The 17,149-nt window shown below is 41.9% G+C and overlaps 1 protein-coding gene across 10 annotated transcripts in view; it reads left to right on the forward strand.

Annotated features, from left to right (window-relative positions):
• LOC110530308 (astrotactin-1) overlaps window positions 1-17,149 on the forward strand; it is a 260,365-nt gene that overhangs the window by 63,754 nt on the left and 179,462 nt on the right. For 5 of the 10 annotated variants that reach the window (XM_036985947.1, XM_036985946.1, XM_036985940.1 and 2 more), the window contains 3 exons: window positions 6,846-6,995; window positions 8,877-9,026; window positions 9,951-10,118. In XM_036985947.1, coding sequence (XP_036841842.1) covers window positions 6,846-6,995; window positions 8,877-9,026; window positions 9,951-10,118 — 468 coding nt within the window. The remainder of the gene's footprint in view (window positions 1-6,845; window positions 6,996-8,876; window positions 9,027-9,950; window positions 10,119-17,149) is intronic. The other 5 variants (XM_036985939.1, XM_036985941.1, XM_036985942.1 and 2 more) reach the window with 5 other exon arrangements.

Genomic DNA, 17,149 nt, shown 5'->3' on the forward strand with positions numbered 1-17,149 from the left:
CTAATGCGTTTGAGCCAATCAGTTGTGTTGTGATAAGGTAGGGGTGGTATACAGAATATAGCCCTATTTGGTAAAAAATCACGTCTACATTATGGCAAGAACAGCTCAAATAAACAAAGAGAAATGACAGTTCATCGTTACTTTAAGACATGAAGTTTCTTCAAGTGTAGTCACGAAAAACATTAAGCACTATGATGAAACTGGTTCTCATGAGGACCGCCACAGGAAAGGAAGACCCAGAGTTACCTCTGCTGCAGAGAACAAGTTCATTAGAGTATACTGCACTTCAGATTGCAGCCCAGATAAATGCTTCACAGAGTTAAAGTAACAGACTGCTGTTCAGAGGAGACTGCTTGAATCAGACCTTCATGGTCGAATTGCTGCAAAGACACCACTACCAAAATACAACAATAACACAAAGAGACTTGCTTGGATCAAGAAACACAAGCAATGATCTGTCCTTTGGTGTGATGAGTCCAAATTTGAGATTTTTGGTTCCTACCGCCGTGTATTTGTGAGACACAAAGTAGGTGAACAGATGATCTCTACATGTGTGGTTCCCACCGTGAAGCATGGAGGAGGAGGTGTGATGGTGTGCAGGTGCTTTGCTGGTGACACTGTCTGTGATTTATTTAGAATTCAAGGCACACTTAACCAGCATGGTTACCACAGCATTCTGCAGCGATACGCCATCCCATCGTGTTTGTGCTTAGTGGGACTATCATTTGTTTTTCAACAGGACAAAGACCCAACACAACTCCAGGCTGTGTAAGGGCTTTTTGACCAAGAAGGACAGTGATAGAGTGCTGCATCAGATGACCTGGCCTCCACAATCATCCAACCTCAACCCAATTGAGATGGTTTGGGATGAATTGGACCGCATAGTGAAGGAAAAGCAGCCAACAAGTGCTCAGCATATGTGGTAACTCCTTCAAGACTGTTGGAAAAGCATTCCAGGTGAAGCTTGTTGAGAGAAGGCCAAGAGTGTGATAAGCTGTCAAGGCAAAGGGTGGCTACTTTGAAGAATCTAAAATGTGAAATATATTTTGATTGGTTTAACACTTTTTTGGTTACTACATGATTCCATGTGTTATTTCATAGTTTTGATGTCTTCACTTTTATTCTACAATGTAGAAAATTGTAAAAATAAAGAAAATCCCTTGAATGAGTAGGTGTGTCCAAACTTTTCACTGGTATTGTATATGTATATATCCTGTTAGATAGAATACTATATTTCCTTTGACGTAGTGATGCTGAATGTAAGAAATGGCTCAACATGCCCCACTCTCCCCTACTGTTGTCTTGGTTGAAAATATTTATTTGCATTGCTGTGCAACTTTGTGACTTTCTCAGAGAGCATAGGAGAATGTTCCCTTTTCTGTCTGATATTTCTTGAAAACCTGTATTGTGGATATGCACCTGCTATATCTTTTTGCTTCATAATGAGAACATAAATCAAATCTCGCTAAGGAAGAAAAAAAATAAAAATGAATAACTTTTATCAATAATAGACTTTGAGAACAGAGAGAGCAGTGTACGTAACACAGCACACTAATGCCATATTCACTTGGTATTCTGGAAAGCCTGTTGGGCAAAACAGAAGTGAATTAGCTGATCACTTTCAGGACAGAAAATGCTAAAGATCCAATCTGTTTGCTAATTCAATGGCAAAATAAAAGCATACCATGTCCGCAAAATGCTCCATTGGCTCTTGGCTTCCCCCAGCCTATCTGTCTCTCAGAGTTATGAGCAGCCTTTGGTTTTCTGCTCTCTGAAAGCAATCTCTCACAGCCCTACAGCCCGCTCTCAATGAGATTGCCGCCTTCAGAATTAAACATACACCATTTGCATATTTATCTTATTCATTTAGTTGAATTTGTTTATTTGGAACACCAGAGGACAAAGAACAATGGAGGACAACTCTAAATGCGTTATCATTTTATCTGCTCTTTATCTGATCCTTTTTGTGACAACTTTTTCTCTCCACAACAAACCCCTTGGTGGTTCTATGTACAAAGTGTACACAGTCCAGTAAATCGGAATTGGAAAGACTAAGCCTGGGGTTATATTGCTTCATCTATTGTTTTTGTTTGGACATCTATTGTTTTTGTTTTGGAATCCGAGTGATAAAATATGCACATGCATATGTAAGGTCTTTTTGCTATTCTCAGTGGACATTTAACAGCGTTTAGTATTGGGGGGAAGCTTTTACGCATCAAATGTTTATGCCTCCCTCAAATGTGCTGCTCAACGTGTATGGCAAGCCAAACAGCGAGGTTGGGATAGCTGTCTTTGTCACAGCTGTTGTCTGTTTGGTGTTTGTTGTCTGCTTCAAGGAGCCCTTGTCTTGTTATACTGAACTTGTTATTCATACCGGGAAATTGAAGTGCTCGTCTCAAAGCAACTCTACCCTTTTAATTGTAGCATACAGTACGTTAGCGATCCAGCCATACAATTACTCCACATTATATTTGGAACAACAAGCCCAAAGATGAAGCTCTCTCTGAATTTGGAGTCAAAAGTCATAATAGTTGTTGGATGTTAACACTGTTCAAAATGTTAAAGATTCTCATCTGTGTCCCAGCAGTACTTCTCATGCAATCACCTTTTTACACGTTTTACACGTTCTCTCTACAGTTGTGGTTACAAGCCTTTTGTCAGATTTCTATTGGTAGTACTCATTTGGGTTTTTGCACCTCTCCCCAGTGATTGTCATTCCAGTGTCATTGTCGCTGCTGCCAAAAGTCCTCTATATTTATTGAGATCCGGACCCCGAAAGCTCCGGGCAAAATAACTGTATTGTAAGCGGTATTTGTACCTGCAGTGCATGCCTAGTGCTAAGCAACATCATGTGTTGAATGTTTAAAAGAGTCCGTCTTTATTCGTTGCCATAGAGCTTTGCACCTTTTGCCCCGTGCCTAATTGTTGAGGCTAACAGAGTCTTTTCAAACTGCTGCATTCGATTTGTTGTTAATTCCTTGGAAGGTGCTTTATTTCTTCTTTGTAACCTAGAGAAACACTAATTGTATCCTCTGAGTGTCATGTTGACATTTGTTTCACCTCCTTTCACAATTATATATTTTGTCCTTTGATGATATCAATATTTAACTCAGTTCTTGAGAATAGTTCATTTTTTGTTGTTAGGGATTGTTATGTGCTATAAATGTTTGTAAAATAGTTTATCAATGGAATCACTTTTATTTTTGTAGTTTATATGCTCCCTGTGAATATTGTTATCAAGTCAATGTCATTCTGCTGAAACAGTGCCTTAGTAATGCCATCTTGTACATGAAACTACTTGTTCTTTACAGTACTTTTCAAGACAGAGCTTCCACTTTGTCAGATGTTTATGCTTGCCAGAGACATTTTTATTCACCCTTTGTTTTGGAGAACCTTTTGTGGTTTAATTAAAGGCAATGTCTTGGTTTGGATTTTTTATGCTATTGTCAATGAGCAATTCAAAATGAAGTTAGTGGTGCTAGGATTTCCAGCTGAGCCAGCATAGCTTTAAGCTTTGATGGATTTGTCTGCTTACTTTGTAATAGCAAGACCACTAAAACTTGTGAGAGGAGCTATAACACATCCTGTTTAAATTATAGGTTTCAATGTTAATGCTTCTACCAAAACAGTCATTTGCTTCAATTGGATTCCCAATGTAGTCTATACAGCCTACTTAAAACAATACCCTTTTAGATATGCTATTTTCACAATGCCAAAGCCTCAATCTAATGGCTTCAATGAGATAATGATTACTGATAATGATTGAACATGTATTACTTTATTCTCCCTTGCGTTGTACCAGAACAGCACCATCTTCCATCTCTGTAATGGATAGTGGATGTAGTCATAATATGGACTGACACAAACTGTATTATCCCCCGACTGAGGATACATATTCCATGGCCCAGTCTTATCATGCATCTCTCTTCCTGATGCAGCATAATGAAAGCATTTTTCCTGTGCTGTGCTGGGTAGGATAAATGTAAAAGTACTGCACTATGGGTAAAATTCAGACCAGAGATACGCACATAATTTAACTTTATTACCTTTTTATGCAATTTTCTCATACACGCATTTTGACCTTCAACTTAAGCAAGGAAGAAATGCAAGTGCCAGCAAGGTGAGCGTTTGAGAAGGGTGCAATTGCGGCTCGCAATTAGGGGTGTTCCTGCATGAGGGCATTCCTGCATCTGCAAGAACCCCTCTTTATACTTCTACTGGTCCATTTTTAAGCTATGACTCTGGTACACAAGTGGGACACGGGGCGTTCCAGTACAGTAGGTGCCAGTATTGCACCATAAAGTTGGATGCTAACTGCCGATAAACCCCACAGAAGAAGAAGAGGTAAGGGTGACAAGCAACAACGATAGCTGTCGGCATTGCTTTCCCACAGTTCTGTTAACGACGGTGAGGGCAGGTGTTCGGCAGGCGGAAGCGAATGACACTGCGTGCTAGTTAGCTAGGAGGACTGCGGTACACAGCAGGCAGGAGGCGGGGACAACACCGGTAGCTAGCTAGCCAGCTAGGACACCGGTAGACAGTGTCATTCGACCCCTGGAGAACTCAGATAATACTTGTATTTCCCTTTTGACCCACATTTTAATTGCATAGACAATCTGGGAAAATCCAGAAAATCCAAAGTGTTGGCAAGCATGAAGATGGCATGCTCGAGGGGGGTGGCATTCACGCAGGAACCAATGGGATGCCCACAGGCAGGAATGCCCTGAATTGTGGGCTGCAATCACCCACTATTGACATGTTTGGTGAAATTAAAGATATGGAGATGTGGCAGAGGTGTGTCTATAGATACACCGTATTATGGCCTTGACTTATTTCCTTAAATAATTCCATCACCTTTACCCACGAGGAAACCATGAGTAAGGTCTAGCGAACCTGCCTGTTCCAAGTGGAAATAGCATGTAGGACTACTTTCTGTTTTGCGATTGAAATAACACCATTCTCCATGCACTGTACAGTATATGATAAGAGCTATTGATAAGAGCTAGTTAAATGAGTAATCTGTTTGGATAAGGGGATTGTAAATATAGGCTAAATGACAATCTATTTTAGAATGTTTTATTCATATTCCACAACTTTCCCTTTTTCCTTCAATTTGTAGACAATAGCCTATGTTAAATAATATTAGCCACTATCCGTAGCTCAGGTAATAGTCCCCGTATATTTAACTGCCAATTTAGTGTTTGTTCTATTACATTGTTTGATTTAGCCTACCTTTATTTATTTCCTCTGTAAACGTTGTCACGTCCTTGTGGTTGTGGCTGATGGTCAAGTAATAGTGGATGCTATTTAATGAAGGCCAAATACAAATAGTAGTATAAAATACATTGGGGCATGTAGGCTAATTAAATCATTATGGAGCTCATTTATGCTGCTCAAATCATTACTTTGAACTTGATTCACGGTGCAGGACTGGAAACTTGCTATCACACAGTTCCATGATCAATGTGGGAAATTAGGGTATTATAATTATATTGTAGGCTATACTACTTCCGTTGTCAAACCACTTTTTTTTGTTCGTGCGTAAAGGCTGTATTTTTACATGGAGTAGGATTCATGATTATTCCCTAAACATTAATAATAATGTGTAAAATCAGTGTTTTTAAATCTACCCATGGGTTCTGAAATGGAGACGACAAATATGCATATGTTTTCATTGCTATCTTTATATATTCTCCATAGTCTACATTCAAGATCAAATTCAAATTAAAGGTACACCATATTTCAAGAGATTTCTTCCCCAAAAAACTCCCTGATCTAATTAGTCGTTTTTGGTGTTGAATTTAATTTATTCAGAGCACACAAGGGAACCACGCCCTCAAATCTCATTAAGTGCCTCCATAAGGTAAGTCTAAATATCAACTACTGAGAAGTGAGTAGGGAAGGTGTACATTTCGTAAGTCTGAATCGGCCTGTCTAAGAATAGGGTGCGTTTGGGACTTAGCCAGAGTCATGTTGGTTTAATGAATTGTGACAGAATACCATTGGATGTATGTTGTTGTTATGTGACTTTCATACTTTCCACCTCATGAATCCATGTATTAATCACTTCCTGAGAGAGGGTATAACTGTATGTCTTGTATAGAATATACTGAAGATAGACATGTTTTATAAAAGCTGAAGAATTAGCCCACTGTTCCAGTTATTATTTTCCATTCGTACCATAGCATGATCAAAATGTGAAAATGTAACAACAATCCAGCTGTTAAAACTTTAACAGACTCCAAAACATGCCAGAATGTTTTGCATGTACCGTATGGCTAACACTGATCCAAGGCAAGCAGTACAATATGTTGCGTAACACACAACTCCAATCAGTTCCCTTAATGTTATTAGAAACATTCATTAAAGGTCTCATTTAGTGGTACAGGAATGTGGATATTAGCACAGACGCCTCAAGTTTTCAGTTTCACTATCAAGATTTTGATACAGCTACACATTTTTAACCTTCAGGCAATGTAAATAATCGAATCCACATCTTTTATAATGAATTATGCATTTGTTGATGTTTCTTTTCGATTAACACTTCAAGTGTCAACATGATCCATTTGTAATTGAGAACAGTCAGTATGTAATTCCCATGGGACTGCTATGCAGGGGTACATAGCTCTCCCTTTCTACTTGCCATATTACTGTAACGATTACATATGGCTATTAGTATGGTGATGGCAATGCAAAGTGATTGTAGAAAAAAAAACTTGCTGTATAAATTCCTTAATCAACTGCAGAATTGGTCAATGGACATCCAATGTATTCCACGCATTTCATCCAAACAGAGGACACCACATCGTTATTGTGATGAGCATTTTTTTGTGTGAATTCTATAGCGGGTTCAACCTTCTTAAACCCGGACGGGGACTCGGGCACGGAGGCCGACAGCGAACCTCAGCTGACCTTTTACACTGACCCCAATCGCAGCAGGCGCCGCAGCCGAGGTATGAGAAATGGTAACGCCAACAGCGCGTGGGGCTCAGGGGGTAAGGAAGGAATATTATACTGTACGGACATCATCTGATTTCATACTCGCATGATGACAATAAAAAATGCATATATTAGAGGAGATGAATGGACAACAAATGTATGTGTTTGCAATGCTTGAGTTCAAACACATACACATAGATTCAAACATTCTCTCTTTGCTAGTGATCATGGTTGGTGTTAACAATGTGCTTTGTTCTAACCCCTTTGAGTATGTGTACGATTTTGATATCTGCCTAACTTGAGACAATGATGTTTTTAGCATTGTAATGTTTGAAATAAAGGAAGCGATTGGCTTGTATTGTTGTTGTGTGACCGTGAAAGCGCATGGTACCAACAGTATGTTTGTGAGCATGCTATATGTCCTTGGCACTGTGATGTACAGTAATGATATGGGGGATGTGGGGAACCAAAATAAAAGCATCTGAACGACCAGATATGGCATGCCTGCCTCAACATCCTCAACACCGCCTCCAACCAATTAAGATTTTGCACAGGTGTCATAAACAAAATAACCAACACATTCAATTAGTAAAGCAGTTAAGAATAGAATGTGCATTTCTACACAAACCGTGAAGCTAAATCAAAATAAATGTTGACTTGATGAGACATTACTTTATTTTTTTTATTTTTTATCTGGATACCTTAAATCATGTTACTGAAATGCAATACCATCTGTAGATGTTAAAACAAAACAAACAAAGATGTGCAGAAAGAGAGTGTCATAATGATGGGATTCATTTTTCATTCTCTTTTTGTTAAAAAAACGTAATGGATGAAGTTTGTGGCTTTGTGTCACATTGCAAAAAAGGGAATTTGAATTATAAGATTATGTTCCCTTGTTAGCAAAAATGCACTCAGTAATAAGTTCCCTATATGTGGGGGAATTTGTTTTACAAGTTAGGTCTCGGTATTACTCTGCAATCCTTTGTTTTTAAGGATTAACTTAAGCTATATTTTGAATTAAGAAGTTCTGCCTGAGTTATTTTAAGAATGCTAAAAGGGACAGTAATCGAGGAACATTGGATAGGGATTAAGAATCACTTCTAACAAAGTTGAAGGCTGTTATTGGCTTCCTATAATACAGGTCAGATTGTTGTTGGTGTGTGTGTGCGTGCGTGTGTGTGTGTGTGTGTGTGTGTGTGTGTGTGTGTGTGTGTGTGTGTGTGTGTGTGTGTGTGTGTGTGTGTGTGTGTGTGTGTGTGTGTGTGTGTGTGTGTGTGTGTGTGTGTGTGTGTGCGTGCGTGCATGCGTGCGTGGGTGGGTGCGTGCATATCTATCAGTTACACATACTGTAGATCAGCTTTAAATTGCAGATAGATTGTGGCTTCTATTAATGTAATTGTCTCCATTTCCAATCCCCATATTTTTTTGTAAAAAATATATATCTGTATTTACAATATGTTAGGCGTGCTATAAGTAATGAACTCTGGTGGGGCTGCACCAAACCGGATGGCAGGAAAGGAGAAGAAAGAGGCAAAGCAACCTCTGAACTGCTCTTATTTGGGCTATTTTCTTTTTTTCCTTCAGCACATATGGCAATAGCACCCTTCAAAGGAACACTTTTATCGCCCCACCAGCTAGACTTGACTAGCCAAATCTCCCAAAGCTACCGGTTTGATACTGAGGTCCCTTTCATGGGCAGAAAGCCCAGTGACGACTTGTTTGTAAGCGACTCCCTTGGTGGAGGTGCTGGAGGGAGTAAAGGGGTGCTTCCCAAATGGCACCATATTCCCTTTATTGTGCACTACCTGACCCTATGAGCCCTGGTCAAAAGTAGTGCACTATAACGGGAATAAGGTGCCATTTGGGAAATAGCCACAGTGTGGTTTCAGCATCACATGCTTCCCCTTTGTTGTCTGTGTCCTTCTTTTTTCCAGCAGGTTCCCCACGAAGCCCCATCAATAAGACCACCCTGACTTTGATCAGCGTTGTCAGCTGTGTGATCGGCCTGGTGTACTCCTCACACCTCTCCTGTGGCCTCAACGTCCGGGTCATCCTCCATGTGCCTGAGCACCTCATCGCAGACGGTAAGGGGCGATCGCCTGCCCTCCTGAAAACCACATGAGTATAACTGTATGGCTCTCTGCTACCCCACTCCCAGACAAAGGGAAATGGGGAAATGTCACTAGGCTGATTCTTCCCCTCTCCCCTCTCTCCTCCCATGTGAGACCACAACAGATGTGCCCTCAAAGCATCAAAGCACAATCAGGCCAGGTCGTCGTGACCACCCACTGTATCATCACTCTCTCTCCACTTTCTGTGTGCTTGGGCTGGCTCGCTAATGAATTTCAGGGTAGCTAGCACCTGCAGAAAAGCACTGCAGGCCAAGTACTCACTCTTGGCTCATTGGCATTTTTCAGCCATCATGGGAGCTGGCAGTCCAGATATATTATGGGGTGTGACTTGCCTTACTCATCCATCATTCCGGTTTGATTTGATTCCTAACCACAACTGTGTTCCACAGATACTCCGGGTGTTATTATCATTCCGGAAGGCATCCAGGGGAGGCAACGTTGAAAAGAGATGAAGGATTGTGAATTTGCCTTTTGAATCGCAGGAACTCAGATCGATTTAGAACGTGTCCATAAATGTCTACACAATCTTATCAGACTTAATGTAATGTTGTGGTTAAGGTGATAACAATCTAGGTTTTTGCCTAGGAGAAATCCATATTTATGCCACAGCTGTGTATGCAATGCACCTTCAGAAATATGAAATGAGTTGCCGGAACATTGTGTCCTGTCCATTTCATTGCTGTTTTTCATCCGGGGAAATGTAATACTCAGAAAATGTATTCTTTTTTGTGCCTTGTGATAAGTCTCTACTCACGAACTGTTAAATAGAAATGTTGATAGAACTGCTGATGTACAGTACTGAACCTTTAATTGATCAGGTAGGTGCCTAAACTGTGTGTTTTCCAACAACCAACAACCCTTTCCTTTTTTTCTTAGGGTCCAAGTTCATTTTGCTGCAGGGCAGTCAACTGGATGCGTCTGACTGGCTGAACCCGGCCCAGGTGTTGCTATACTACCAGCAGAATGCCAGCGGGCCTTGGATCAATGAGCTGTGTGGCCGCCGCATTCTGGACCCCTGTGAACACCAGTGTGATCCAGAGACAGGTACTATACCGCATATTGCATGCCACCGATTCTCACACTCTAACTCTGGCAACCAATTACATCTGTCTGCACTTTCATTGAACTTCAATATTGCGTTTAAGTTAATTGTATTGTGTTTATTTTGCCAGAAAAGGTATACATACAAATGTGCATTGGATCCACAGAGGATTGCACTTAAAAAAAAGAATTCAAAAAAGTTTCTCAGGTAGTTCTCAAATGTATATGAATGTACAGAATACAAGAAAGATCCAGAACGGAATGGAATGATGTATTTGAGGTTGTATCACAAGCAGACCTGGCTTCAAATACATGTGTATTTGAGTATTTGTTATTTAAAAACATTTTTTCTGTATTTCTAAGTATTTGAAAATATACAGCCCAGTACTTTTATTTTAGTAATTGAATGGTTATTTGTAGAAAACCAAGAGGTCGACCAAATTGTATTTGTAAGTATTTTCAAATACTTATTTCAAATACTATTTTCAAATGCCTAGGTTTACAGAAGGGGAGTGGGACTCCCGAGTGGCGCAGTGGTCTAAGGCACTGCATCGCAGTGCAAGCTGTTGATTCCACTAGAGATTCTGGGTTCGAGTCCAGGCTCTGTCACAGCCGGCCACGACTGGGAGATGGGGCGGCGCACAATTGGCCCAGCGTTGTCCGGGTTAGAGGAGGGCAGCAGCTGTCGCTGTTTCCTCCGACACATTGGTGTGGCTGACATCTGGGTTAAGTGGGCATTGTGTCAAGAAGCAGTACGGCTTGGAAGGGTTGTGTTTCGGAGTACGCACAGAAACCTTTGATGTTATTCTACAATGTAGATTATTGTAAAAACAAATTTTTGACTGGTACTGTCTATATATTAGCAAGACAGGAAGCATAGGAACTGAGAAGTGGTCTGTGGTCACCACCTGCATAACTACTCCTTTATTGGGGGCAATAAAGGAGTAGTTATGCAGGTGGTGACCACAGACCACTTCTCAGTTCCTGGCTGATGTTTTGGTCACTTTTTAATGCTAGTGGTAGACGGAGTATACAACCCACACAAGTGGCTCAGGTAGTGCAGCTCATCCAGGATGGCACATCAACGCGAGCTGTGGTAAGAAAGTTTGCTGTGTCTGTCAGCGTAGTGTCCAGAGCATGGAGGCGCTACCAGGAGACAGGCCAGTACATCAGGAGACGTGGAGGAGGCCGTAGGAGGGCAACAACCCAGCAGCAGGACCGTTACCTCCGCCTTTGTGCAAGGAGTAGCAGGAGGAGCACTGCCAGAGCCCTGCAAAATGACCTCCAGCAGGCCACAAATGTGCATGTGTCTGCTCAAACGGTCAGAAACAGACTCCATGAGGGTGGTATGAGGACGTTTGGCATTTGCGAGAGAACACCAAGATTGGCAAATTCGCCACTGGCGCCCTGTGCTCTTCACAGATGAAAGCAGGTTCACACTGAGCACATGTGACAGACGTGACAGAGTCTGGAGACGCCGTGGAGAACGTTCTGCTGCCTGCAACATCCTCCATCATGAACGGTTTTGCGGTGGGTCAGTCATGGTATGGGGTGTCATTTCTTTGGGGGGCCGCACAGCCGTGTGCTAGCCAGAGGTAGCCTGACTGCCATTAGGTATCGAGATGAGATCCTCAGACCCCTTGTGAGACCATATGCTGGTGCGGTTGGCCCTGGGTTCCTCCTAATGCAAGACAATGCTAGACCTCATGTTTTTTATTTTATTTTTTATTTCACCTTTATTTAACCAGTTAGGCAAGTTGAGAACAAGTTCTCATTTACAATTGCGACCTGGCCAAGATAAAGCAAAGCAGTTCGACACATACAACGACACATGGAGTAAAACAAAAATACAGTCAATAATACAGTATAAACAAGTCTATATACGATGTGAGCAAATGAGGTGAGATAAGGGAGGTAAAGGCAAAAAAAGGCCATGGTGGCAAAGTAAATACAATATAGCAAGTAAAACACTGGAATGGTAGATTTGCAGTGGAAGAATGTGCAAAGTAGAAATAAAAATAATGGGATGCAAAGGAGCTAAATAAATAAATAAAATAAATAAATACAGTAGGGAAAGCGGTAGTTGTTTGGGCTAAATTATAGGTGGGCTATGTACAGGTGCAGTAATCTGTGAGCTGCTCTGACAGTTGGTGCTTAAAGCTAGTGAGGGAGATAAGTGTTTCCAGTTTCAGAGATTTTTGTAGTTCGTTCCAGTCATTGGCAGCAGAGAACTGGAAGGAAAGAATTGGTTTTGGGGGTGACCAGAGATATATACCTGCTGGAGTGCGTGCTACAGGTGGGTGATGCTATGGTGACCAGCGAGCTGAGATAAGGGGGGACTTTACCTAGCAGTGTCTTATAGATGACCTGGAGCCAGTGGGTTTGGCGACGAGTATGAAGCGAGGGCCAGCCAACGAGAGCATACAGGTCGCAGTGGTGGGTAGTATATGGGGCTTTGGTGACAAAACGGATGGCATTGTGATAGACTGCATCCAATTTGTTGAGTAGAGTGTTGGAGGCTATTTTGTAAATGACCGCCAAAGTCAAGGATCGGTAGGATAGTCAGTTTAGTGAGGGTATATTTGGAAACATGAGTGAAGGATTCTTTATTGCGAAATAGGAAGCCGATTGTAAATTTAATTTTGGATTGGAGATGCTTAATGTGAGTCTGGAAGGAGAGTTTACAGTCTAACCAGACACCTAGGTATTTGTAGTTGTCCACATAATCTAAGTCAGAACCGTCCAGAGTAGTGATGCTGGAGGGGCGGGCAGGTGTGGGCAGCGATCGGTTGAAGAGCATGCATTTAGTTTTACTTGCATTTAAGAGGAGTTGGAGGCCAAGGAAGGAGAGTTGTATGGCATTGAAGCTCGTCTGGAGGTTAGTTAACAGTGTCCAAAGAAGTATACAGAATGGTGTCGTCTGCGTAGAGGTGGATCAGAGAATCACCAGCAGCAAGAGCGACATCATTGATGTATACAGAGAAAAGAGTTGGCCCGAGGATGGAACCCTGTGGCACCCTCATAGAGACTTCCAGAGGTCTGGACAACAGGCCCTCCGATTTGACACACTGAACTCTGTCTGAGAAGTAGTTGGTGAACCAGGCGAGGCAGTCATTTGAGCAACCAAGGCTGTTGAGTCTGCCGATAAGAATGTGGTGATTGACAGAGTCGAAAGCCTTGGCCAGGTCGATGACTACAGTTGCACAGTATTGCCTCTTATCAATGGCGGTTATGATATCGTTTAGGACCTTGAGCATGGCTGAGGTGCAACCATGACCAGCTCGGAAACCAGATTGCATAGTGGAGGTACGGTGGGATTTGAAATAATCTGTGATCTGTTTGTTAACTTAGCTTTCGAAGACCTTAGAAATGCAGGGTAGGATAGATATAGGTCTGTAGCAGTTTGGGTCAAGAGTGTCTCCCCCTTTGAAGAGGGGGACGACCGCTACAGCTTTCCAATCTTTGGGGATCTCAGACGATACGAAAGAGAGGTTGAAGAGGCTAGTAGTAGGGGTTGCATCAATTTCGGCGGATAATTTTAGAAAGAGAGGGTCCAGATTGTCTAGCCCGGCTGATTTGTAGCGGTCCACATTTTGCAGCTCTTTCAGAACATCAGCTGTTTGGAGTTGGGTGAAGGAGAAATGGGGGAGGCTTGGGCAAGTTGCTGTGGGGGGTGCAGGGCTGTTGACCGGGGTAGAAGTAGCCAGGTGGAAAGCATGGCCAGCCGTAGAGAAATTCTTATTGAAATTCTCAATTATCATGGATTTATCGGTGGTGAGTGTTTCCTAATCTCAGTGCAGTGGGCAGCTGGGAGGAGGTGGTCTTATTCTGCAAATTTCTGTTTGAAAAAGCAGGCCTTTGCTTTCCTAACTACCTGTGTATATTGGTTCCTAACTTCCCTGAAAAATTGCATATCGCGGGGGCTATTTGATGCTAATGCAGTACGCCACAGGATGTTTTTGTGTTGGTCAAGGGGAGTCAGGTCTGGAGTGAACCAAGGGCTATGTCTGTTCCTGGTTCTACATTTTTTTAATGGGGCATGCTTATCTATGGTGAGTAAACCACTTTTAAAGAATAACCAGACATCCTCTACTGACGGAATAAGGTCAATATCCTTCCAGGATACCTGGGCCAGGTCGATTAGAAAGGCCTGCTCGCTGAAGTGTTTTAGGGAGCGTTTGACAGTGATGAGGGGTGGCTGTTTGACCGCAGACCCATTACGGACGCAGGCAATGAGGCAGTGATCGCTGAGATCCTAGTTGAAGACAGCAGAGGTGTGTTTGGATGGCAGGTTGGTGATATCTATGAGGGTGCCTGTGTTTACAGATTTGGGGTTGTACCTGGTAGGTTCATTGATAATTTGTGTGAGATTGAGGGCATCAAGTTTAGATTGTAGGATGGCCGGGGTGTTAAGCATGTCCCAGTTTAGGTCACCTAACAGCACGAGCTCTGAAGATAGATGAGGGGCAATCAATTCACATATGATGTCCAGGGCACAGCTGGGGGCAGAAGGTGGTCTATAGCAAGCGGCAACGGCAATGGCAATAATACATCAATGATTTGGTGCAGCACCTATCATGACCCCAAGGTGACCCCCATCAGGTGTAAAGCCATAACATATACAGTGGGGCAAAAAAAGTATTTAGTCAGCCACCAATTGTGCAAGTTCTCCCACTTAAAAAGATGCCTGTAATTTTCATCATAGGTACACTTCAACTATGACAGACAAAATGAGAAAAAAATCCAGAAAATCACATTGTAGTATTTTTTATGAATTTATTTGCAAATTATGGTGGAAAATAAGTATTTGGTCACCTACAAACAAGCACGATTTCTGGCTCTCACAGACCTGTATCTTCTTCTTTAAGAGGCTCCTCTGTCCTCAACTCGTTACCTGTATTAATGGTACCTGTTTGAACTCGTTATCAGTATGAAATACCTGTCCACAACCTTAAACCGTCACACTCCAAACTCCACTATGGCCAAGACCAAAGAGCTGTCAAAGGACACCAGAAACAAAATTGTAGACCTGCACCAGGCTGGGAAGACTGAATCTGCAATAGGTAAGCAGCTTGGTTTGAGGAAATCATCTGTGGGAGCAATTATTAGGAAATGGAAGACATACAAGACCACTGATAATCTCCCTCGATCTGGGGCTCCACGCAAGATCTCACCCCATGGGGTCAAAATGATCACAAGAACGGTGAGCAAAAATCCCAGAACCACACGGGTGGACCTAGTGAATGACCTGCAGAGAGCTGGGACCAAAGTAACAAAGCCTACCATCAGTAACACACTACGCCGCCAGGGACTCAAATCTTGCAGTGCCAGACGCGTCTCCCTGCTTAAGCCAGTACATGTCCAGGCCCGTCTGAAGTTTGCTAGAGAGCATTTGGATGATCCAGAAGAAGATTGGGAGAATGTCATATGGTCAGATGAAACCAAAATATAACTTTTTGGTAAAAACTCAACTCGTCGTGCTGAGTTGCATCCAAAGAACACCATACCTACTGTGAAGCATGGGGGTGGGAACATTATGCTTTGGGGCTGTTTTTCTGCAAAGGGACCAGGGCGACTGATCCGTGTAAAGGAAACAATGAATAGGACCATGTATCGTGAGATTTTGAGTGAAAACCTCCTTCCTGGATCTTTCAGCATGACAATGATCCCAAACACACCGCCCGGGCAACAAAGGAGTGGCTTCGTAAGAAACATTTCAAGGTCCTGCAGTGGCCTAGCCAGTCTCCAGATCTCAACCCCATAGAAAATCTTTGGAGGGCGTTGAAAGTCCGTGTTGCCCAGCAACAGCCCCAAAACATCACTGCTCTAGAGGAGATCTGCATGGAGGAATGGGCCAAAATACCAGCAACAGTGTGTGAAAACCTTGTGAAGACTTACAGAAGACGTTTAACCTCTGTCATTGCCAACAAAGTGTATATAACAAAGTATTGCGATAAACTTTTGTTATTGACCAAATACTTATTTTCCACCATATTTTGCAAATAAATTCATAAAAAATCCTACAATGTGATTTTCTGGATTTTTATTCCTCATTTTGTCATAGTTGAAGTGTACCTATGATGAAAATTACAGGCCTCTCTCATCTTTTTAAGTGGGAGAACTTGCACACTTGGTGGCTGACTAAATACTTTTTTGCCCCACTGTACATTTTTTCAGAAGCATACTATGATTGATAATGTCAAAAGTCACAATGCAATCTTACAAAACAGCTCTCACAATCTTTTTATTATCAATTTCTCTCAGCCAATCACCAGTCATTTGTGTAAGTGCCGTTCGTGTTGACTGCCATTTACTATAACCATGCTAAAAGTCTGTTGTTAATTTATTTATTGTAAAATAGCATTGTATCTGGTCAAACACTATTTTTTCCAAAAGTTTACTAAGGTTTGATAACAGGCTGATTGGTCGGCTATTTGAGCCAGTAACGGGTGCTTTACTATTCTTGGGTAGCGGAATGACTTTGCTTCCCTCCAGACCTGGGTGCACACAGTTTTTTGTAAGCTTAGATTGAGGAGATGGCAAATAGGAGTGGCAATATCGTACTCTATCATCCTCAGTAATTTTCCATCCAAGTTGACAGACCCAGGTGGCTCGTCATTGTTGATAGACAACAATCATTTTTTCACCTTGCCGCACTCACATTACAGAATTCAAAATTACAATGCTTGTTTTTCATAATTTGGTCAGTTATACTTGGATGTGTAGGTTCGGCGTTTCTTGCTGGCATGTCAGGTCTAAGTTTGCTTGTCTTGCCAATACATTTTTTTAAAAGTATACTGCACAAAAATATAAACGTAACATGCAACAATTTCTAAGATTTTACTGAGTTGCAGTTCATATCAAGAATATTAGACCCTAATCTATGTATTTCACATGACTGGGAATACAGATATGCATCTGTGGTCACAGATATCTTAAAAAGGTAGGGGCGTGGACCAGTATCTGGTGTGACCACCATTTGCCTCATGCAACGCGACTCATCTCTTTCGCATATAGTTGATTAGGCTGTTGAT

This window comes from Oncorhynchus mykiss, chromosome 8 (assembly GCF_013265735.2).
Source record: "Oncorhynchus mykiss isolate Arlee chromosome 8, USDA_OmykA_1.1, whole genome shotgun sequence".
Classification (NCBI taxonomy): domain Eukaryota; kingdom Metazoa; phylum Chordata; class Actinopteri; order Salmoniformes; family Salmonidae; genus Oncorhynchus; species Oncorhynchus mykiss.